Source organism: Myotis myotis, unplaced genomic scaffold (genome assembly GCF_014108235.1).
Source record: "Myotis myotis isolate mMyoMyo1 unplaced genomic scaffold, mMyoMyo1.p scaffold_m19_p_17, whole genome shotgun sequence".
Lineage (NCBI taxonomy): Eukaryota > Metazoa > Chordata > Mammalia > Chiroptera > Vespertilionidae > Myotis > Myotis myotis.
Window position 1 is genome coordinate 38,703,524 of NW_023416321.1, and position 16,572 is coordinate 38,720,095.

Below are 16,572 nucleotides of genomic sequence, written 5' to 3' on the forward strand. Positions count from 1 at the left end.
AAAGAGAAGGGTGGGTGGGCTCTACATGTAATATGGCGATTAGGGTAGGCCTCCTTGACCAAGACATACATGTTCAAAAATAAGTTTTTAAAGTCCCAGCTTTGGCCCTGGCTAGTGTGCTCAATGGTTAGAACATTGGCCTATGCACTAAAGGGTTGTGGGTTTGATTCCTGGTCAAGGGCATGTACTTGGGTTGCTGGTTTTCTCTCTGCCCCCAGTCAGGGCGTGTGCGGGTTCACTCTCCACCCCCAGTCAGGGCATCTCTCTCACCACATTGATGTTTTTCTCTCACTCTCCTCATCCCTCCCTCCCTCCCTCCCACTCTCTCTGAAAAGCAATGGAGCCCTAGCTGGTTTGGCTCAGTGGATAGAGAATTGGCCTGTGGACTGAAGGGTCCTCGGTTCAATTCCAGTCAAGGGCACGTGCCCAGGTTGCAGGCTTGGACCCCAGTAGGGGGTGTGCAGGAGGCAGCCGGTCAGTGGTTCTCCCTCTCCCTTCCTCTCAGGGGGAAAAAAAGGCAATGGAAAACAATATCCTTGGAGGATTATAAATAGATGATAGATGATAGATAGATAGATAGATAGATAGATAGATAGATAGATAGATAGATCAAGTCCCAGCTTTGTTCTGTAGCAGCACAGGCACAATGCAATGGTTTACTTGCCTCTTTGTACATACATAGAAGCTGACAAAATCTGAAAGTTTGGTATTTTACAACTCAGATGCTGACAATTTAGGAGCATCATCCCAGAAGCCAGTTGAGGAAAAGGCGGTTACTCCAAGCCCCGAACAGGTGTTTGCTGAGTGTTCCCAGAAGAGGATTTTGGGGTTATTAGCAGCCATGTTACCTCCCATAAAGTTGGTAAGAGACAAATGGCATTTTCTTTTTAAAAGAGCAGTGGTATTATGCATAGAATAAGTGTTTTGTAAGCCATATACTAAAACCAACTCTTATTAGCAGTCATCTATGTGTTCCTAAGGGTAGGGTTATAAATTAAAGTAGGATTGTAAGATGATACCTGAGAATGTATTTTATAATTGATTGAACGTAAGCCATTTATGAAAGATACTAGAGGCCCAGTGCATGAAAATTCATGCACTGGAGAGGTGTCCCTCAGCCCGGCCTGCCCCCTCACAGTCCAGGAGCCCTCAGGGGCGGGAGGCGACCCGGCGTTCAGGGGAAGGCGATGCCCCATCACACCTCTGCTGCTGCCACTGCCAGCAGTGCAAGCCTTGGCCTGCCCTGGTTACCTGAGCCTTGGACAGCCGTGGCCTGCTGGGCAGCCACCATCCAAGGCTTGCCTGCACCCCGGGCTGGCCCTGGTGGGCTGAGGGTCTGAGGGGACTGAGGGACTCTGGAGGCAGACACGCGGAGTGCCTGCTGCCCCAGTGGGGCTGAGCGGACTGGGCGCTGCCATCTTGTGGCTGTGGCAATTAGCATATTCCCTCCTTATTGGCTGTGGGTGCCGCCATCTTTGCGATGGCGTGGGGGTCAATTAGCATATCTCATCTTTATTAGATAGGATTGTGTAATTCCTTTGACACTAGGATAGTTGTAAATAAAACATGAAGGGAATGGAGTCTTTAGTTGGTGATTTTATGTAGATTTTATATTGAACAGATTTTTCTCCCTCTCTTAGCAGGACCCCACAGTCCCCCTGATAGACCTGGAGCACGTCCTCCCACTCATGTTTCAGGTTGTCATCTCAAACGCAGGCCACCTGAATGAGACCTACCACCTCACGTTGGGTCTTCTTGGCCAGTTAATAATCCGCCTTTTGCCATCAGAGGTAGATGCCGCAGTGATCAAGGTCCTCTCAGCCAAACACAACCTATTTGCTGCAGGGGACAATTCCATTATGCCAGATGGCTGGAAGACCACCCACCTACTCTTTAGCCTGGGAGCTGTGTGTCTGGACAGGTAGCCACCCTCACTCTAATCCACCTTGGTGTTCATTTCTTTAAGTCAATGGTCTGGCTGTTGATTAATATCAGTGTGCTTCAGTGCTATTGTCCAGGAATCTTTTGTGGGAATAGAATTACTTTTATTAGCAATTAGAAGCCCGGTGCACAAAATTTGTGCACTGGAGGGGGGAAGGGGGGTTGTCCCTCAGCCCAGCCTGCACCCTCTCTAATCTAGGATCCCTCAGGGGATGTCCAACTGCTGGTTTAGGCCCGATCCCTCTCACAATCCGGGATTGCTGGCTCCCAACTGCTCACCTGCCTGATTGTCCCTAACTGCTTCTGCCTGCCAGCCTGATCAACGCCTAACTGCTCCCCTGCCGGCCCGATCGCCCCCAACTGCTCTCTCCTGCCAGCCAGTTGCCCCCAACTGCCCGCCCCTGCTGGCCCGATTGCCCCCAACTGCCCTCCCCTGCTGGCCCAGTCACCCCTAACTGCCCTCCCCTGCAGCCTGGCCCCCCCCCAACCTGCCCTCCCCTACAAGGCTGGCCCCCCCTAACTGTCCTCCCCTGCCGGCCCAATTGCCCCCAACTGCCCTCCTCTGCCGGCCTGGTTGCCCCCAACTGCCCTCCCCGGCCAGCCCAGCCCCCCCCCCACTGCCCTCCCCTGCAGACCTGGCCTCCCCCAACTGCCCTCCCCTGCTGGCCTGATCACCCACAACTGCCCCCCCTTCCGGCCATCTTGTGGCTGCAGGAGCCGCCGTCTTTGAGGGCAGAGCAATTAGCGTATTCCCTCCTTATTGGCTGTGGGTGCCGCCATCTTTGCATGGCGTGAGGGTCAATTAGCATATTCCCTCTTTATTAGATAGGATGTTGTCAACAGACATTAAATTATGCTCAAAACCCACATTAAAACAGCTGTTCAGTCTGGGCACGCTGATTCAACTCCCTGGTTGGTTTGTTTCTCCTAAGAGCAGTAAGTATAGGCTTTGAGGCTGATGAAAATAGATCTGTTTTCATTATAAATGTAACAATCACAATACCAAATTTGTAAGACAGAAATGAAGACTAAAAATCATCCTCGCTCACACCATATTAAGGGTGCTGGGTTTTTTTGTTTTGTTTTAATATATTTTTATTGATTTCAGAGAGAGGAAGGGAGAGGGAGAGAGAGATAGAAACATCAATGATGAGAAAGAATCATTGATCTGCTGTCCCTGCATGCCCCAATCTGGGGATCAAGCCTGCAACCCAGGCATGTGCCCTGATTGGGAATCAAACCTAGTTCATAGGTCAGTGCTCAACTATTGAGCCATGCCAGCCAGTGTGGCTTGGTGCTTGAGTGTCGACCCATGAACCTAGAGGTCGCCAGTTCCATTCCGTCAGGGCACATGCCCGAGTTGCTGACTCAATCCCTGGTAGGGGGCATGCAGGAGGCATCAATCAATATTTCTCTCTCTCTACTCCTCTCCCTTCCTCTCTCTAAAATCAATGAAGATATACAAAAAAAACCTAGATTTAAAATATATATATGTGTGTGTGTGTGTGTGTATATATATATATATATATATATATATATATATATATATATGCACACTTCTTTCCAACAACAACAAAACGAAATAAAAATAAACAACAAAATATATATATTTCCTTTCAAGCTTTTTTTCTATCATGAATATGCACAAGCACACAAATGTGTATAAGTTTTTATAGAGACTGAAAAAAACATAGCTGTAGACAATATGTAAGTAACAGATCTTGATCTCCCCTCCCCCCTCCACTTACCATTCTATGAAAAGCATCATTCTGGTAGTTTTTAAATTAACTAATGAGCCCTAGCCAGTTTGGCTCAGTGGATAGAGCATCGACCTATGGACTAAAGGGTCCCAGATTCGATTCTGGTCAAGAGCACATGCCCAGGTTGCAGGCTCAATCCCCAGTGGGGAGCGTGCAGGAGGCAGCTAATCAATGATTCTCTCTCATCATTGATGTTTCTGTCTCTCCCTCTTCCTTCCTCTCTGAAATAATTAAGAATATATTTAAAAAACACTAATGAGTGGTTCTTTGGTATGCTTCTGGGTCTGCTTTGGAGTGTAGCAAACTTTGCTGAGTTTAATTTGGAGCTTGTGCACTCATGGAGCTCTTGCCTTCCAGCCGGGTGGGTTTGGACTGGGCATGCTCCATGGCAGAGATCCTGCGGTCACTCAACAGTGCCCCATTGTGGCGCGACGTCATTGCCACCTTCACAGACCACTGCATCAAGCAGCTGCCTTTCCAGCTGAAGCACACCAACATCTTCAGCCTGCTGGTGCTGGTCGGCTTTCCCCAGGTATATCCCTCTGAAGGCCTGTCCACCTCTTTCTGTCTTCAGCACACACATCAAAGTCTCTATAGCCTATATCTTTGGAATTTTTCCCCCTGTTGTATAATCGCCTTTATGTAATATTGATATATTTTTAAGATTATGGGATGATTTGTTTAACTTGCATTTTCAACGATTTAGTCATTTGATTCATTTTGCTAGCCAGGAGTTGGCTTTGAATAATAGTAACTATAATACAGTAAATTACAAAGCACTTCAAAGTACAATTGTTTTTCACTTTGGCATTCATTTTGATCTCATTTCTAATCTTCATATCTCTCAACTGGTTGGGACAAAGAGGACTGTGAAATCATGGCTTCTTCATTCAGCAAGCACTTAAACCAGTTCTGTGCCAGGCCTGTGTCAGGCTCTGGACTTGGAGATGGGAAGAACCCCATCCTTGAATGCTTCTTGAAGTCAGGACACAAGCAAAAGGGACTGGACTTGTGTTTAATTAAGTACTTTTTCCTGTTTTCTTTGTGCTAGTGATTTGCTTTTTCTGTCTCTCTCTTTCATGTTCTAGGTTCTCTGTGTGGGGACCCGTTGTGTTTATATGGATAATGCCAATGAGCCACATAATGTGATCATCTTGAAACACTTTACTGAGAAAAACAAGGCTGTGATTGTTGACGTCAAAACCCGGAAAAGGAAAACAGGTCCTAATCATAATTATTTCTTCTAAAAATGAAAGAAAGTTGTATAATCTCTGCATATATGTTTTATGGTCAAATTGAAACAAAGTTCCATGTGCACTTGAAGAAAATATATATACTTGTGTTGTCGGTGGAGTGTCCTTTTGACAGTATTTAGGTCAAGTCAATTGATAGTGTTGTTTAAGTCTTCTATGTTCTTACTGATTTTCTATCCTTACAATTACTAAGATAGAAATGCGTTGAAGTTTCCAACTGTAATTATGTGTATGTCTATTTCTCATTTCATTCTGGAATGTCCCTTTTATCTCTGATAATATCCTTGTTCTGGCTATCTACTTTAATACTTATGTGGCCCCTCTAGTTTTTTTTTATTACTAACATTTGCATGGCATATCTTTTTCCATCCTTTCACTTTAATCTACCTGTACCTACATTTAAAGTGGATTTCTTATAGATAGCACATAGTATAGTCTTCATTTTTAATCCAATCTGACAATCCTTGCCTTTTAATTGAGATGTTTAGACCGTTTACATTTGAAAACAGTTATCAAGATAATTGCGTTTAACTCTATTCTCTTCCTGATTTTTAAAATTATTTGTCTTGTCTATTCTTTGTGCTTTTTTTTTCTCTCATCTTCTGCCTTTTGGATTGAGTTTTTTAATTTCATTTTATCCCTACTATTGGCTTGTAAACTGTAATTCTTTATTTATTTATTTTAGTGATTGCTCTAGGGCCATGGTCGGCAAACTGCGGCTCACGAGCCACAAGTAGTTCTTTGGCCCCTTGAGTGTGGCTCTTCCTAAGCCTTAGGCGTACCCTAATTAAGTTAATAACAATGTACCTACCTATATAGTTTAAGTTTAAAGAATTTGGCTCTCAAAAGAAATTTCAATCATTGTACTGTTGATATTTGGCTCTGTTGACTAATGAGTTTGCCAACCACTGCTCTAGGGTTTACAATAGTTTACCTTCAAATAATTTTTTCGTGGTTGAGATACGGTTTATAATATTCACCCTTAACTCATCATAGTCTGCCTTCAGATAATAAATATTATACCACTTCACGTATAGTGAAGACACACAGATTTTATATTTTTATCCCCCATCCTTTGTGCTACTATTATCACAAATTTTACTTCTATGTGACATAAACATACCAATACATTATTTTTGTTTCAAAAAGTCAGACACTTTAAAAGACATTTAAAAATGAGAAAACAATGTTTTTCATGTTTAGCCATATGTTTACCATTCCTGGTGCCTTCATTCCTTTGTGTAGGTTCAGATTTCCACCTGGTATTTTTTTCTTTAGCCCGGTAAACTCTCCTTAACGTTTCTTGTAGTGAAAGTCTGCTGCTACAGTCTTTGTTTTGGTTTGTCTACCAAGTCAAAGGAATATTTATTTTGACTTTATATTTGAGAGATAATTTTATTGAGAAAAATATGCTCGCTGAGAGGTTTTTTGTGTGAATATTTTAAAGATATTGATCCATTTTCTTTGGGCTTGCATAGTTTCTGCCACAAAGTTTGCTGTCATTCTCTGTTATTCTTCATAGTGTGCCGTGTGTGTGTGCCTCCGTTCTGACTTTATTAGTAGTTTTGGTTTTATAATACTTGGTAGGGTAAGTGTTCCCCGGCCAGACAGAATATCCATTCTCATAAAACATTCAGGTAAAGAAGACACAAATTATTTGTATACTCTGGTTAAACAGTCCAATGTTCATAATCCCATCAGCCCTTTCTTTGGTAGAACCTTTATGTTCTCTCAATCTAATTGTAGCCCATGGCCAGGACTTCACCAGTGGATTTTGGTACGACAGTTTGTGGGGTTCCCATGTCAAGGAGTCCAGAAACTTCTCTTCTTCACATTCTGGCCATTTTATCCACTCTAGTGTAAAGACTTTGGGTTCCCAGTTAAGGGTTGAGTCGAGGGACCCTGGTCCTTTTGTCAGCTTTCATCTTGATTCCTCTCCCAAACCATTACTTGAAGCAATTGCAGGTCAGATTTCTCATTGTAATCTTTGAATCTTCATTTTCAAAATGTCTCCAAACCAGGATAAATAAAGCAGACTTGTTTGGGGCTCTTGTGTGGGGTCCTTTTGGCCTGCATCACCTTGTGTAGTACTGTGTTAAAATCTTTGCTTGAACCCCATCAGTGCCCATTTTATTCATATCTAATCATCAAGGGTATAGGTGTTATGCACTGGGCCAGGGCTGCTGTGGTTGGGGTTGAAGCATTGGGTTCAGTGGCATGGATTCTGGGCAGCTCCATCAGCTGAGATTAACATAGGCAAAGACTGAGGGAGTTCTTAGTGACAAAAGCTTTGGGTGTCCCTGATAGCCACGAGGGCTGCTTGAGTCCTTGGTGGTGAAAGCTGCTGGGGTCTTCTGCTCTCCTTTTCCTCCAAAGGAAGAGATCACAGCTGAGGGGATCCCTTTTGGTGGCAAGTTATTGCTATAATGTGTCTTTTTTTCCCTGATCGCTTTTAACATTTTTCTTTTAATCACTGGTTTTTAGCATTTAAAAAAGTATTTTTATTGATTTCAGGGAGAGGGAGAGAGAGATAGAAACATCAATGATGAGAGAGAATAATTGATCGGCTGCCTCCTGCACACCCCCTACTGGGGGGTTGAGTTCAAAACCCGGGCATGTGCCCTGACTGGATCAAACCATGACCTCTTGGTTCATAGGTCAATGCTCAACCACTGACCCATACCAGCTGGTGGTTTTTAGCACTTTGATTACATTGTACCCTGGCATGATTTTCTTTGTTTCTTCAGCTTGGGGATTTATTGAACTTCTAGCTTTGTGAATTTATAGTTTTCATCAAATTTGGAAACATTTTAATCATTATATCTTCAAATAGTTTTTTTGCCCCCCACTAGGACACTTCCACTCTCACTTGTGGGAAGACAAAATATTCCCAGCTCTCCCTGAGTTCCAAGAACTGTTTTGCCTATTGTTTTTTGGTAGACTTTTTAAAAAACTAAGTTGTTTCCTATATGGATAATTTCCTTTCACATTTGTGAGGTCAGTACTCAGCCAAAGACTCCTGAGGGACTCACTCTCTCTCTCTTTCTCCCTCTCTCTCCCTCCCGCCTCCCTCCCTCTCTCCCCCTTTATCCTCCCTTTTCCTCTTTCTCTCCATCTCTCTTCTCTGTGATATACTGCCCCATAAATTCTAGCTGCCTTGATTTCCTTGAATACTGACCTCTATCTCCTCAATTCGTTGACTGCTGGACTCTGCTTGGATTTTCACTCCTTGCTCCGCAGCCTGGAAATTTATCTTTAGAGGCCTGGTGCATGAAATTCATGCACAGGTGCGGTCCCTAGGCCTGGCTGGCAATCGAAGTGCGAGTGTCTGGCATGGAAGGGCAGGTCCCAGCTGACCTCTGGGCTCTGGGCAGCACCTGGGCCCCCAGGCCCCTGTGCACCTCCTTCCACCTGAGTCATGGTGCCCAAGTCCCCACAGGGAGTTGCGGTGAGCATGGTCAGACGCTGTGGGCCTGGGTGCAGCCTGGGCCTCTGGGCCGCCCAGCACAGAAGCCAGGTGGGCAGCACACTCTCTCCCGGCCGGCCTCGCAGACCAGCTCCTATACGAACCCACAGGGAGCCTGACCAGCCCCTGTGGTCCCAGTGGTTCACCCGGAAGAGGCCACGTGGGTGCGGGGCAGGCGCCTGAGCAGGAGGGCTTCCCCGGTGCACAAGCCCTGGCGTCCCAGGGGAGTGTAGCAGGGGTAGTGAGAGTGAGCTTGGTGAACACCCCACATTCTCACTGCACCTCCGTCCCGTCACCCTCGCCCCCAGGTAGCCAGCAAGAGGTCGCAGCACTTCGCCCATGCCTGTCGCAGCACTTCGCCCATGTTTAGTTCCACACCGCCCCCTGGTACTAAACGCACGTCATAGCTGACTCCCGGTCTCCCAGTCAAAAGACCGCCCGAGGGGGCCAATTTGCATATTAGGCTTTTATTATATAGGATAGCCAGACCTTTTGGAGGGCTCACCTGGTTTTTGTCCCTTCTCTCAGGGATCATAGTCTTGTACTACCTGTTGTCTGATGTCTGCAAACCATTGTTTCATATATTTTCAGTGTTCTGGTTGTTGAAGGTAGAAGAATAAATCCGATCCCTTAGTCTTGCTTGGAAGTGGAAGTCTCTTGTGTACTATATTTAAGAACAACGTTTAACAACCTTTGTCTTCTTTTGGAGGGAACTTGTGTGTGCACAGTAGTAGGAATATTAATTTCCTCTTTCAGTTGCTTGGTGAATAGGTAGCCCAGTACCATTTTTGTGCTACCCTGCAAGCTGGCCTTAAATATAACAGCTAAGTTTGAAACCAGGAGATTTTGGGGGCTTGCATTTATTGCTTCCATAAGGCACATTACTGGGGAAGAAACTTAGCTGCAGGAGGCATTAACTGTACTTTCGATGCCTTCTTTTCCTGCCTGACATCACCCTTCAGTGAAGGACTACCAGCTGGTCCAGAAAGGAGGACAGGAATGCAGTGACTCTCAGGCCCAATTGAGCCAATATTCCCAGCACTTTGCTTTTATCGCCAGTCACCTTCTGCAAACCAGCATGGACAGCCATTGTCCTGAGGCAGTGGAAGCAACTTGGGTCCTGTCCCTGGCCCTCAAAGGATTATATAAAACACTAAAGGTAATGGTGAGCTTCTTCCATTTGCTACTGAATCTGGCTGTGATTTAACATCTGCAGGGCATTAACTAGGAAGAAATGCCATCTGGTTTCAATGGAGGCTTAACTATAGGATTTTGATTACTTTTAAAAATGGTTGGGGTCTTGCACAAGGCTAGCTTTAAAGCAGAAACAGAGTTTTCCTGATAGTTGGTTTTCTGTAGTTGTTCAGTACTGTTTTATGGGACTACTGTCTAATGGGCACAGAACCTTGGAAGATGAGAAGAAAAATGGACTGAATGTCTTCCTTCTGAACCATAGCTTCTTCTGGTTCATCATAGGATAAGAAGAAGGGGAGAATAAAGGGGCAAGCATCCCATGGCATCTTTGAGCAATAGGTTTGTCAGTTGGGGTGGGAGGAGGCAGACAAGTTAAAGAGCTGGCCCGTAGTTGGTGTGGAGATGAGAAGCCTTGACTTATGGGGAACATAGTTCTTCTGCTCTCTGAGGGACATGGATGAGAAGGAAGGGGTCAGTTTAGGATGATCTTCCCAATAGAACTAGCCATGAAACAAGGATTTCATTTAAAAAGTTTGTTCCTTGACTTTGACAGCACTGGCGAGGAAGCCATGGAAAGACTCCAGCACCACAGGGAGACTGGATTAGAGAGCATTTCAGCTCTGGCCCAGCCCTGAGAATTTGTAGTTTTAGGATTGACACTATGCATCTACTACTTATTGATATCATGGCATTTATCACAATCTGCTATGGTTTTAGTTGTTTGCATTATAGTAGGTGAGAGAATATAATAAACTCCCTGAGGGCAGAGACCATTTCTGTTTTTGAATCCTTCATTCAATGCCAGGTAGAACTGAGTTGTAGTTTTGAACTAGAAAGAAGGTCCTTGATCTCATGGAGCTTATAGTCTAAACTGCAAGAGAGACAACACAGAGCCTGCAAGGAAAACTGTCATGAGTCAGAAAAAGCCTTTTTGAGAAGATGAAATTTAAGGTGACAGATAAGAATATGGGTAGGGTGTTGCATGATGGGAGAGTAGCAAACTCCAGGAAGAGGCATGTTTGTCAGGAAGCAGAAAGAACACCTCCAGGGATTCAGGATAGTATAGAAGAGGCAGATGAGACCACAGAAGCAGGCAGGGATCCTATAGGTCAGTGATGGCGAACCTTTTGAGCTCGACGTGTCAGCATTTTGAAAAACCCTCACTTAACTCTGGTGCCATGTCACATATAGCAATTTTTTGATATTTGCAACCATAGTAAAACAAAGATTTATATTTTTGATATTTATTTTATATATTTAAATGCCATTTAACAAAAAAAAATCAACCAAAAAAATGAGTTTGCATGTCACCCCTGACACGCGTGTCATAGGTTAGCCATCACTGCTATAGGTCCTTGTCAACTCTTTAGTTTAAAGAGCAGTGGGAAGCTTTTGGAAGGTAGCAAGCAGGAGAGGGACAAAAAAACTTCTGTTGTTAGCACAGGACTTAGCACACAGGATGTATTAAGCTTCAGAATATTTGTTGAATGAATGAATTGGAGAGTGAATGAACAGACATAGGTTATGGCTAAGGTTCAGAGTTCATTCTTCCTTCTGATTCCTCACTTAAGAGTAACCTTGGGCCACTAGCTGAGACTGGGTTCTGAAGGCTTGCTTCTGCCTAGTGATCCTTAGCTTCTTCTTTCTGAGGCAGTTACAAATCATTCTTTTTCTGTTTGGCAGGCTCATGATTTTGAAGAGACCCATGCTACCTTCCTTCAGACTGATTTGCTGAAGCTACTGGTGAAAAAGTGCAGCAAAGGGACTGGTTTCAGTAAAACGTGGCTCCTCCGGGACCTGGAAGTAAGGGATGAGGGTGGCTCCTCCTGCTGCCAACTGTGCAGATTTCCTGGCCTGAGAGTTAGAGTCATCAGTTACAGCTGGTTCTTCCCAGTGCACTCACTCTGTGCAGTTGTTAACTGTGTCTTGTATTGTCTTCCCTTTTTAAATAGGGATATGACACCTGTCCTCCCCTGTCAGGGAAAATGAATTTGATGTTTGTTTAAAGAACATTGGAAGAGAAGTATTTTATATGCAAATATTATATCATGATAATAAAGTGTTCCCTTGATTAGTACTTCCCTTTAAAGTTCCTTTGAGCTGAGTTTCTAAATTTGTCCTCACTTTTGTTTATTTTTTGTAGGATGTTAGTTGATATTCTCATTTTATTACTATTCCCCATAGGCTTTAGGTTGTTCTTAATAGAATTTTTATAGTTCCCTGTGGAGTTTCTGTACCAAGTGTCAGCTTCTGGTCCAGGAAAGGCTGCTGCTATGTGAGAGGTGGTCAGTACCCTTGCTCGGCCCACAGAGGCCTGAACTTGAAGAAACAGCTCGTAGTTGCCACTGTGCTGGAACATATTAATGGATAACCTGGAGAGCATGTGAGCTCTTGTTCTTAGGAAATATTTCAAATTAAATTATTTTTTATTATTCAAACAATAGAACCATATTGCAGAAAATTTGAAAAATAGAAAAACTCTAAATTTTATCCCCAAACACAGCTACCTGTTTTTTTCCTCTGTATCTATGATAGATAGATAGATAGATAGATAGATAGATAGATAGATAGATGATAGATAGATAGAGATTGCAAAATGAGCATGGTGTACAATAAATTGAGATCATATCATGGCCATTTTTCTAAGTTGCTAGTTTTCATAATCATGATTTTTAATGGCTGCGTATGATAAGTGAAGGTAGATTTCAGTTTTTGCCATTACTGCTTCCTTGACCATATCATGAATATAACTTTTAACATATTTTACATTATTCCTCAAAGATGAGTTACTGGGTCAGAGACCAAACATTCTTATAGCTCTTTATGTAAATAATGGTCTACCTTCACATACCATATGCAACCATTAGAAATGGTATTATGAAAACTAGCAACTTAGGAAAATGGCCATCAGATTCTCTCAGTTCACCAACATGCATTCTAAAAGCATGATATCAATTTACACGGTCAGTGGCAAAGTTAATAAAGTTCCCTCATAGTTTTAGTTAGCATTTCTTTTATTATAAGTATAATTGAACATGTTTTGGTATTTCTTTTCTAATTATACATTCTTTTTGTGAATCCTGATATCTTTTAAAAAGTTAGGTCAAATATTTTCTACCCTTTGAGCATTAAGGATCTGGGTAATCTTCTCACCCACCACTCACTCACTTTCCTGCCCTGCCTGATTTTCTTTCGGTGTAGATCTTGTCCATCATGCTGTACTCCTCAAAAAAGGAGATCAACACTTTGGCTGAGCATGGAGACTTGGAGTCAGATGAGCGAGGGGACCAAGAGGAGGAGGTGGAACGGTCCGTCAGCAGCCCGAGTGAGCCAGAGCAGAAAAAGCTAGACCCCCTGGAAAGCCTGGATGAGCCCACCAGAATATGTTTCCTGGTATGTTCTTAGGTCATGGCGTGGCCCGAGACAGGGACTTTAAGGGATGGATTCTCTTTGGCTTGGACTATGTGTTAGCCTCCACATCCTGAGAATCACTTTCTGCAGACTCAGTCTGTATTGTGCAGACCATTGTAGAAGAATGGAAAGGCCCTTACGACAGTCCTTCTTAACGTTTTTGGTTCATGGGCCCAAAACCTGTAGATCATTTCTCCTATAAAATACACATTGAAATATATATGTACAATTTTGCTTGTAATTTCCAACCCCATCCATAAACTCGCAAATGATAGTTCTTCCTCATAGTTTCTCAGACATACTGTCTTACTTTCCCTGGATAACCCACTCTTCCTCAGAATGATGTGAAAATGGGGGAGGGCGTGAACTCAAAGGGTCTAATTATATGAAGAGTAAACAGTATGGGATGGATATCTGAAAAACAAGTACAGTTTTTTAAAAATCAAAAGTATAGTATACTTAGACTTATGCGCCAGTTATCAAACTTGAGTGCGAGGCAGTGACAGAGAAGCTAGCAATAAATACAGTGTGGTGGGTAGTTATTAATGTTAGCATTGCATTCTGTTGACATATTTCTTTTGGTGTTTCTGTGTTTTATATTTCCCTTTGAATTTATAATAGTAATGCAAATTTTACAAATCCATGTTTTAGGGTTTATAACTTTATATGCTGTAAGTACCCATATGGTGTTCTTAAATTATTACCTGTGGTAACTTTAGAACATAATAGTTTGATCACTTTTGAGTTTAGATGGTCAATAACGTGTTAAAGCACATTAAATTGTCTCTCTCCTACTTCCTCCCCGTGGCCTTCAGATGGCTCACGATGCCCTCAATGCCCCTCTGCACATTCTCCGGGCCATATACGAACTGCAGATGAAAAGGACCGATTCGTTCTTCCTGGAGGTCCAGAAGAGGTAAGGGCTGTCTGGGTGCAGCTGAAGTGCGGTGAGTGTGAGAACACGCGAGGCAGGGCTGCGCTGACCTCCTGCCGGCAGGGTCTGGAGAAAAGCTCCCGACAGGCCCAGCGCTGGTGCGGCGCTGGTCGTCAGCGCTTCATGGAGGGATCTGAAAGCTGGCGCTGCTGCACTGCAGATCTTCCTGAATGGTGTTGTATGTTCCTCTGGAAAAACTTCACATTTCTTAGAGGAAACTCGTTATGGATCAGGAATGGAGACAGACACCAAGGTTTCTCTCTTATGTCATCCCAGGGAACACACAGTGCAGAGCGGGACCTTCTTATCAAAAGTGTTGTTTTGTTTTGTTTGTTTTTCACCACTGCATATTATACTCATTTTTGTTTTTTTCAAGAATTATTATACAGTTAATATATGCCTTTCTCTTGGGTAGGAAGTTCAGAGCTAGTTCTTGGGCCCAGCTCTTAAATTTGTGTAGAACTTTGCCTATTTGCAACTAATCCCCTCCTCTGTCCCCATATTCTAGTTTTGACTTCCTATTCTAATTTATATCCAATTCCAGTTTAATATTTCTTTTAATTTTTCGTATTTCTGTTTTTCTATCTGTATTTATTCCAAATGGCCCCAAATCTTTTGTGAGATGCAGCAGGGTTGCATCGTGTAGGGCATAGCCGAAGCTGTTGTAGCTGAGACACCCAGAAATATCATAGGTCCAGAAAGATAGGATTTGTTTTTGCTGTCATGGAACAGTCCGAGGTGGGCAGCAGTCCGGGGTGAGTGGGCAGCCCTGCTCCACAAACAACCCTCTTTTGTTCTCATCCGTGTAGTCCAAGCTGGCTCACCCACACCACCTCTCTGTTCCAGCCCAGAGGAAAGGGGGAAGGTAGGGAAAGGAGCACATTCTTAGTGCTGTTGTCAGAGGGTGGGCGTCAGAAGTGGCGCACATCACCTCACTGCCCTCCTGTTGGTAAGAACCTAGTCGCATCATTCCATCTGACTGCAAAGGGTCCTGGGGGCCACGTCTCCAGCTAGATGATTCTGTAGCTTGCTGAAACTCCCGAGAACTTTGTTCTAAAAGAAAGGAAAGATGGATCCTGAGGGACAGTTTGGATTCTCTGCCACAGGAATACATGCACATCTGCATGCACGAATAAATGAACACTGTGAATCTAGTTTGCAAAATATGGAAAGTCATGTAATTGTGAAGTAACATTTCTGATAAGTTTCACTGCAAGGTAAACTCTGGCCTGGCTATACCTTATGTACCCAGCTTTGTGCTCCTTCTCTTCAGGTTTGATGGCGATGAGCTCACCACGGATGAAAGGATACGGGCCCTGGCTCAGAAGTGGCAGCCCAGCAGGAGCCTGAGACTGGAGGAGCAGAGTGCCAAAGCTGTGGATACAGACATGATTATCTTACCGTGCTTGGTATGTTGCCTCCACTTGGAAAAAATGGTCTCTCCCTGACCCCACCCCACCCCTACTTGTGAAAAGGCAGGCCTCTGTAATGTGGTCTTTGGGTTTGCAGTCCCGGCCCACTCGCTGTGACAAGGCCACGGCTGAATCCAACCCCGTGACCCAGAAGCTGATCTCTAGCACGGAGAGTGAACTGCAGCAGAGTTACGCCAAGCAGCGGCGTACTAAGAGCGCCGCCCTCCTGCACAAGGAACTGAACTGCAAGAGCAAGAGGGCAGTCCGGGACTACCTTTTCCGGGTGAATGAGGCCACAGCAATCCTGTATGCCCGCCATGTGCTCGCATCCTTGCTTGCTGAGTGGCCTGGGCACGTGCCAGTGAGCGAGGACATCCTGGAGTTAAGTGGCCCCGCCCATATGACCTACATTTTTGACATGTTCATGCAGCTGGAAGAAAAGCACCGGTGGGAGAAGGTAATTAAGCAGGCCAAGCTGGGCACTAACCCCTCTCACTCCTCCTCTGTCTGGCCCTTATCTCCCCACCGCAGACCCCAAGTGTTTGAACAGCCTTCCTCCAGCAAGTGCCTTCCTGGAGTGAGCTCACGTGTGTGGCTGTAGGACTCCCCAGCAGGTGTGAATGCAACACAGGCAGGGTAGGGTCCTGTTGAACTCTCCCAACTACTGGCCTAGAGCTGAGCTCATAGCCGAGGACAGACTTGGTGCTCAGAGTGTTTGGAGAAATGATCCCATAAAACTTGTCTTTGCAGTTTTCCCTTTTTGTTCTCACACTTTCAAGTCTCTCTTTGATAGCCTGTCTTTTCTTGTGTTCCTAGCATCTCACTTAGTGAGCCCAGGCACAAGGTTAATTACAAGTCTGGTAGCCTGTTCCCATCCCACAGGAAACCTCCCAGGGCGGTTCGTGTCTTGTCTTTTCAACCATTGTTTCTAGAATGTCTACCCCAGGTCAGACCCGCTGCCAGCATTTGTACCTGTATTACATTGTGACCAGAGGTGAGGAAGTCAAGCGGGGAGGCTCTCCAAGGCTTCCAGCTATGGGTGGCAGACATGGGGCTCACCAGGGCCTGTCTGTGCATCCTCTTAAGTCCAGTGCTCTAATTTAAAGTTCAGTTGTGACAGGTGGAGGCCATTTTTTATTTTCTTTTTAAATCAAATCTTCAACTTGGTCATTTTTTTAAAATTTTATTTTAGAGAAAGGGA

General features: G+C 44.3%; 1 protein-coding gene across 5 annotated transcripts in view; it reads left to right on the forward strand.

Annotated features, from left to right (window-relative positions):
* The window catches only part of ZZEF1 (zinc finger ZZ-type and EF-hand domain containing 1), a 116,717-nt gene that overhangs the window by 86,805 nt on the left and 13,340 nt on the right, over positions 1–16,572 (forward strand). For 4 of the 5 annotated variants that reach the window (XM_036341280.1, XM_036341276.1, XM_036341278.1 and 1 more), the window contains exons 39-48: positions 723–862; positions 1,641–1,921; positions 4,059–4,233; positions 4,790–4,922; positions 9,383–9,579; positions 11,298–11,417; positions 12,816–13,007; positions 13,841–13,941; positions 15,233–15,368; positions 15,469–15,828. In XM_036341280.1, the coding sequence (XP_036197173.1) occupies positions 723–862; positions 1,641–1,921; positions 4,059–4,233; positions 4,790–4,922; positions 9,383–9,579; positions 11,298–11,417; positions 12,816–13,007; positions 13,841–13,941; positions 15,233–15,368; positions 15,469–15,828 (1,835 nt within the window). The remainder of the gene's footprint in view (positions 1–722; positions 863–1,640; positions 1,922–4,058; positions 4,234–4,789; positions 4,923–9,382; positions 9,580–11,297; positions 11,418–12,815; positions 13,008–13,840; positions 13,942–15,232; positions 15,369–15,468; positions 15,829–16,572) is intronic. The other variant, XM_036341277.1, reaches the window with a different exon arrangement.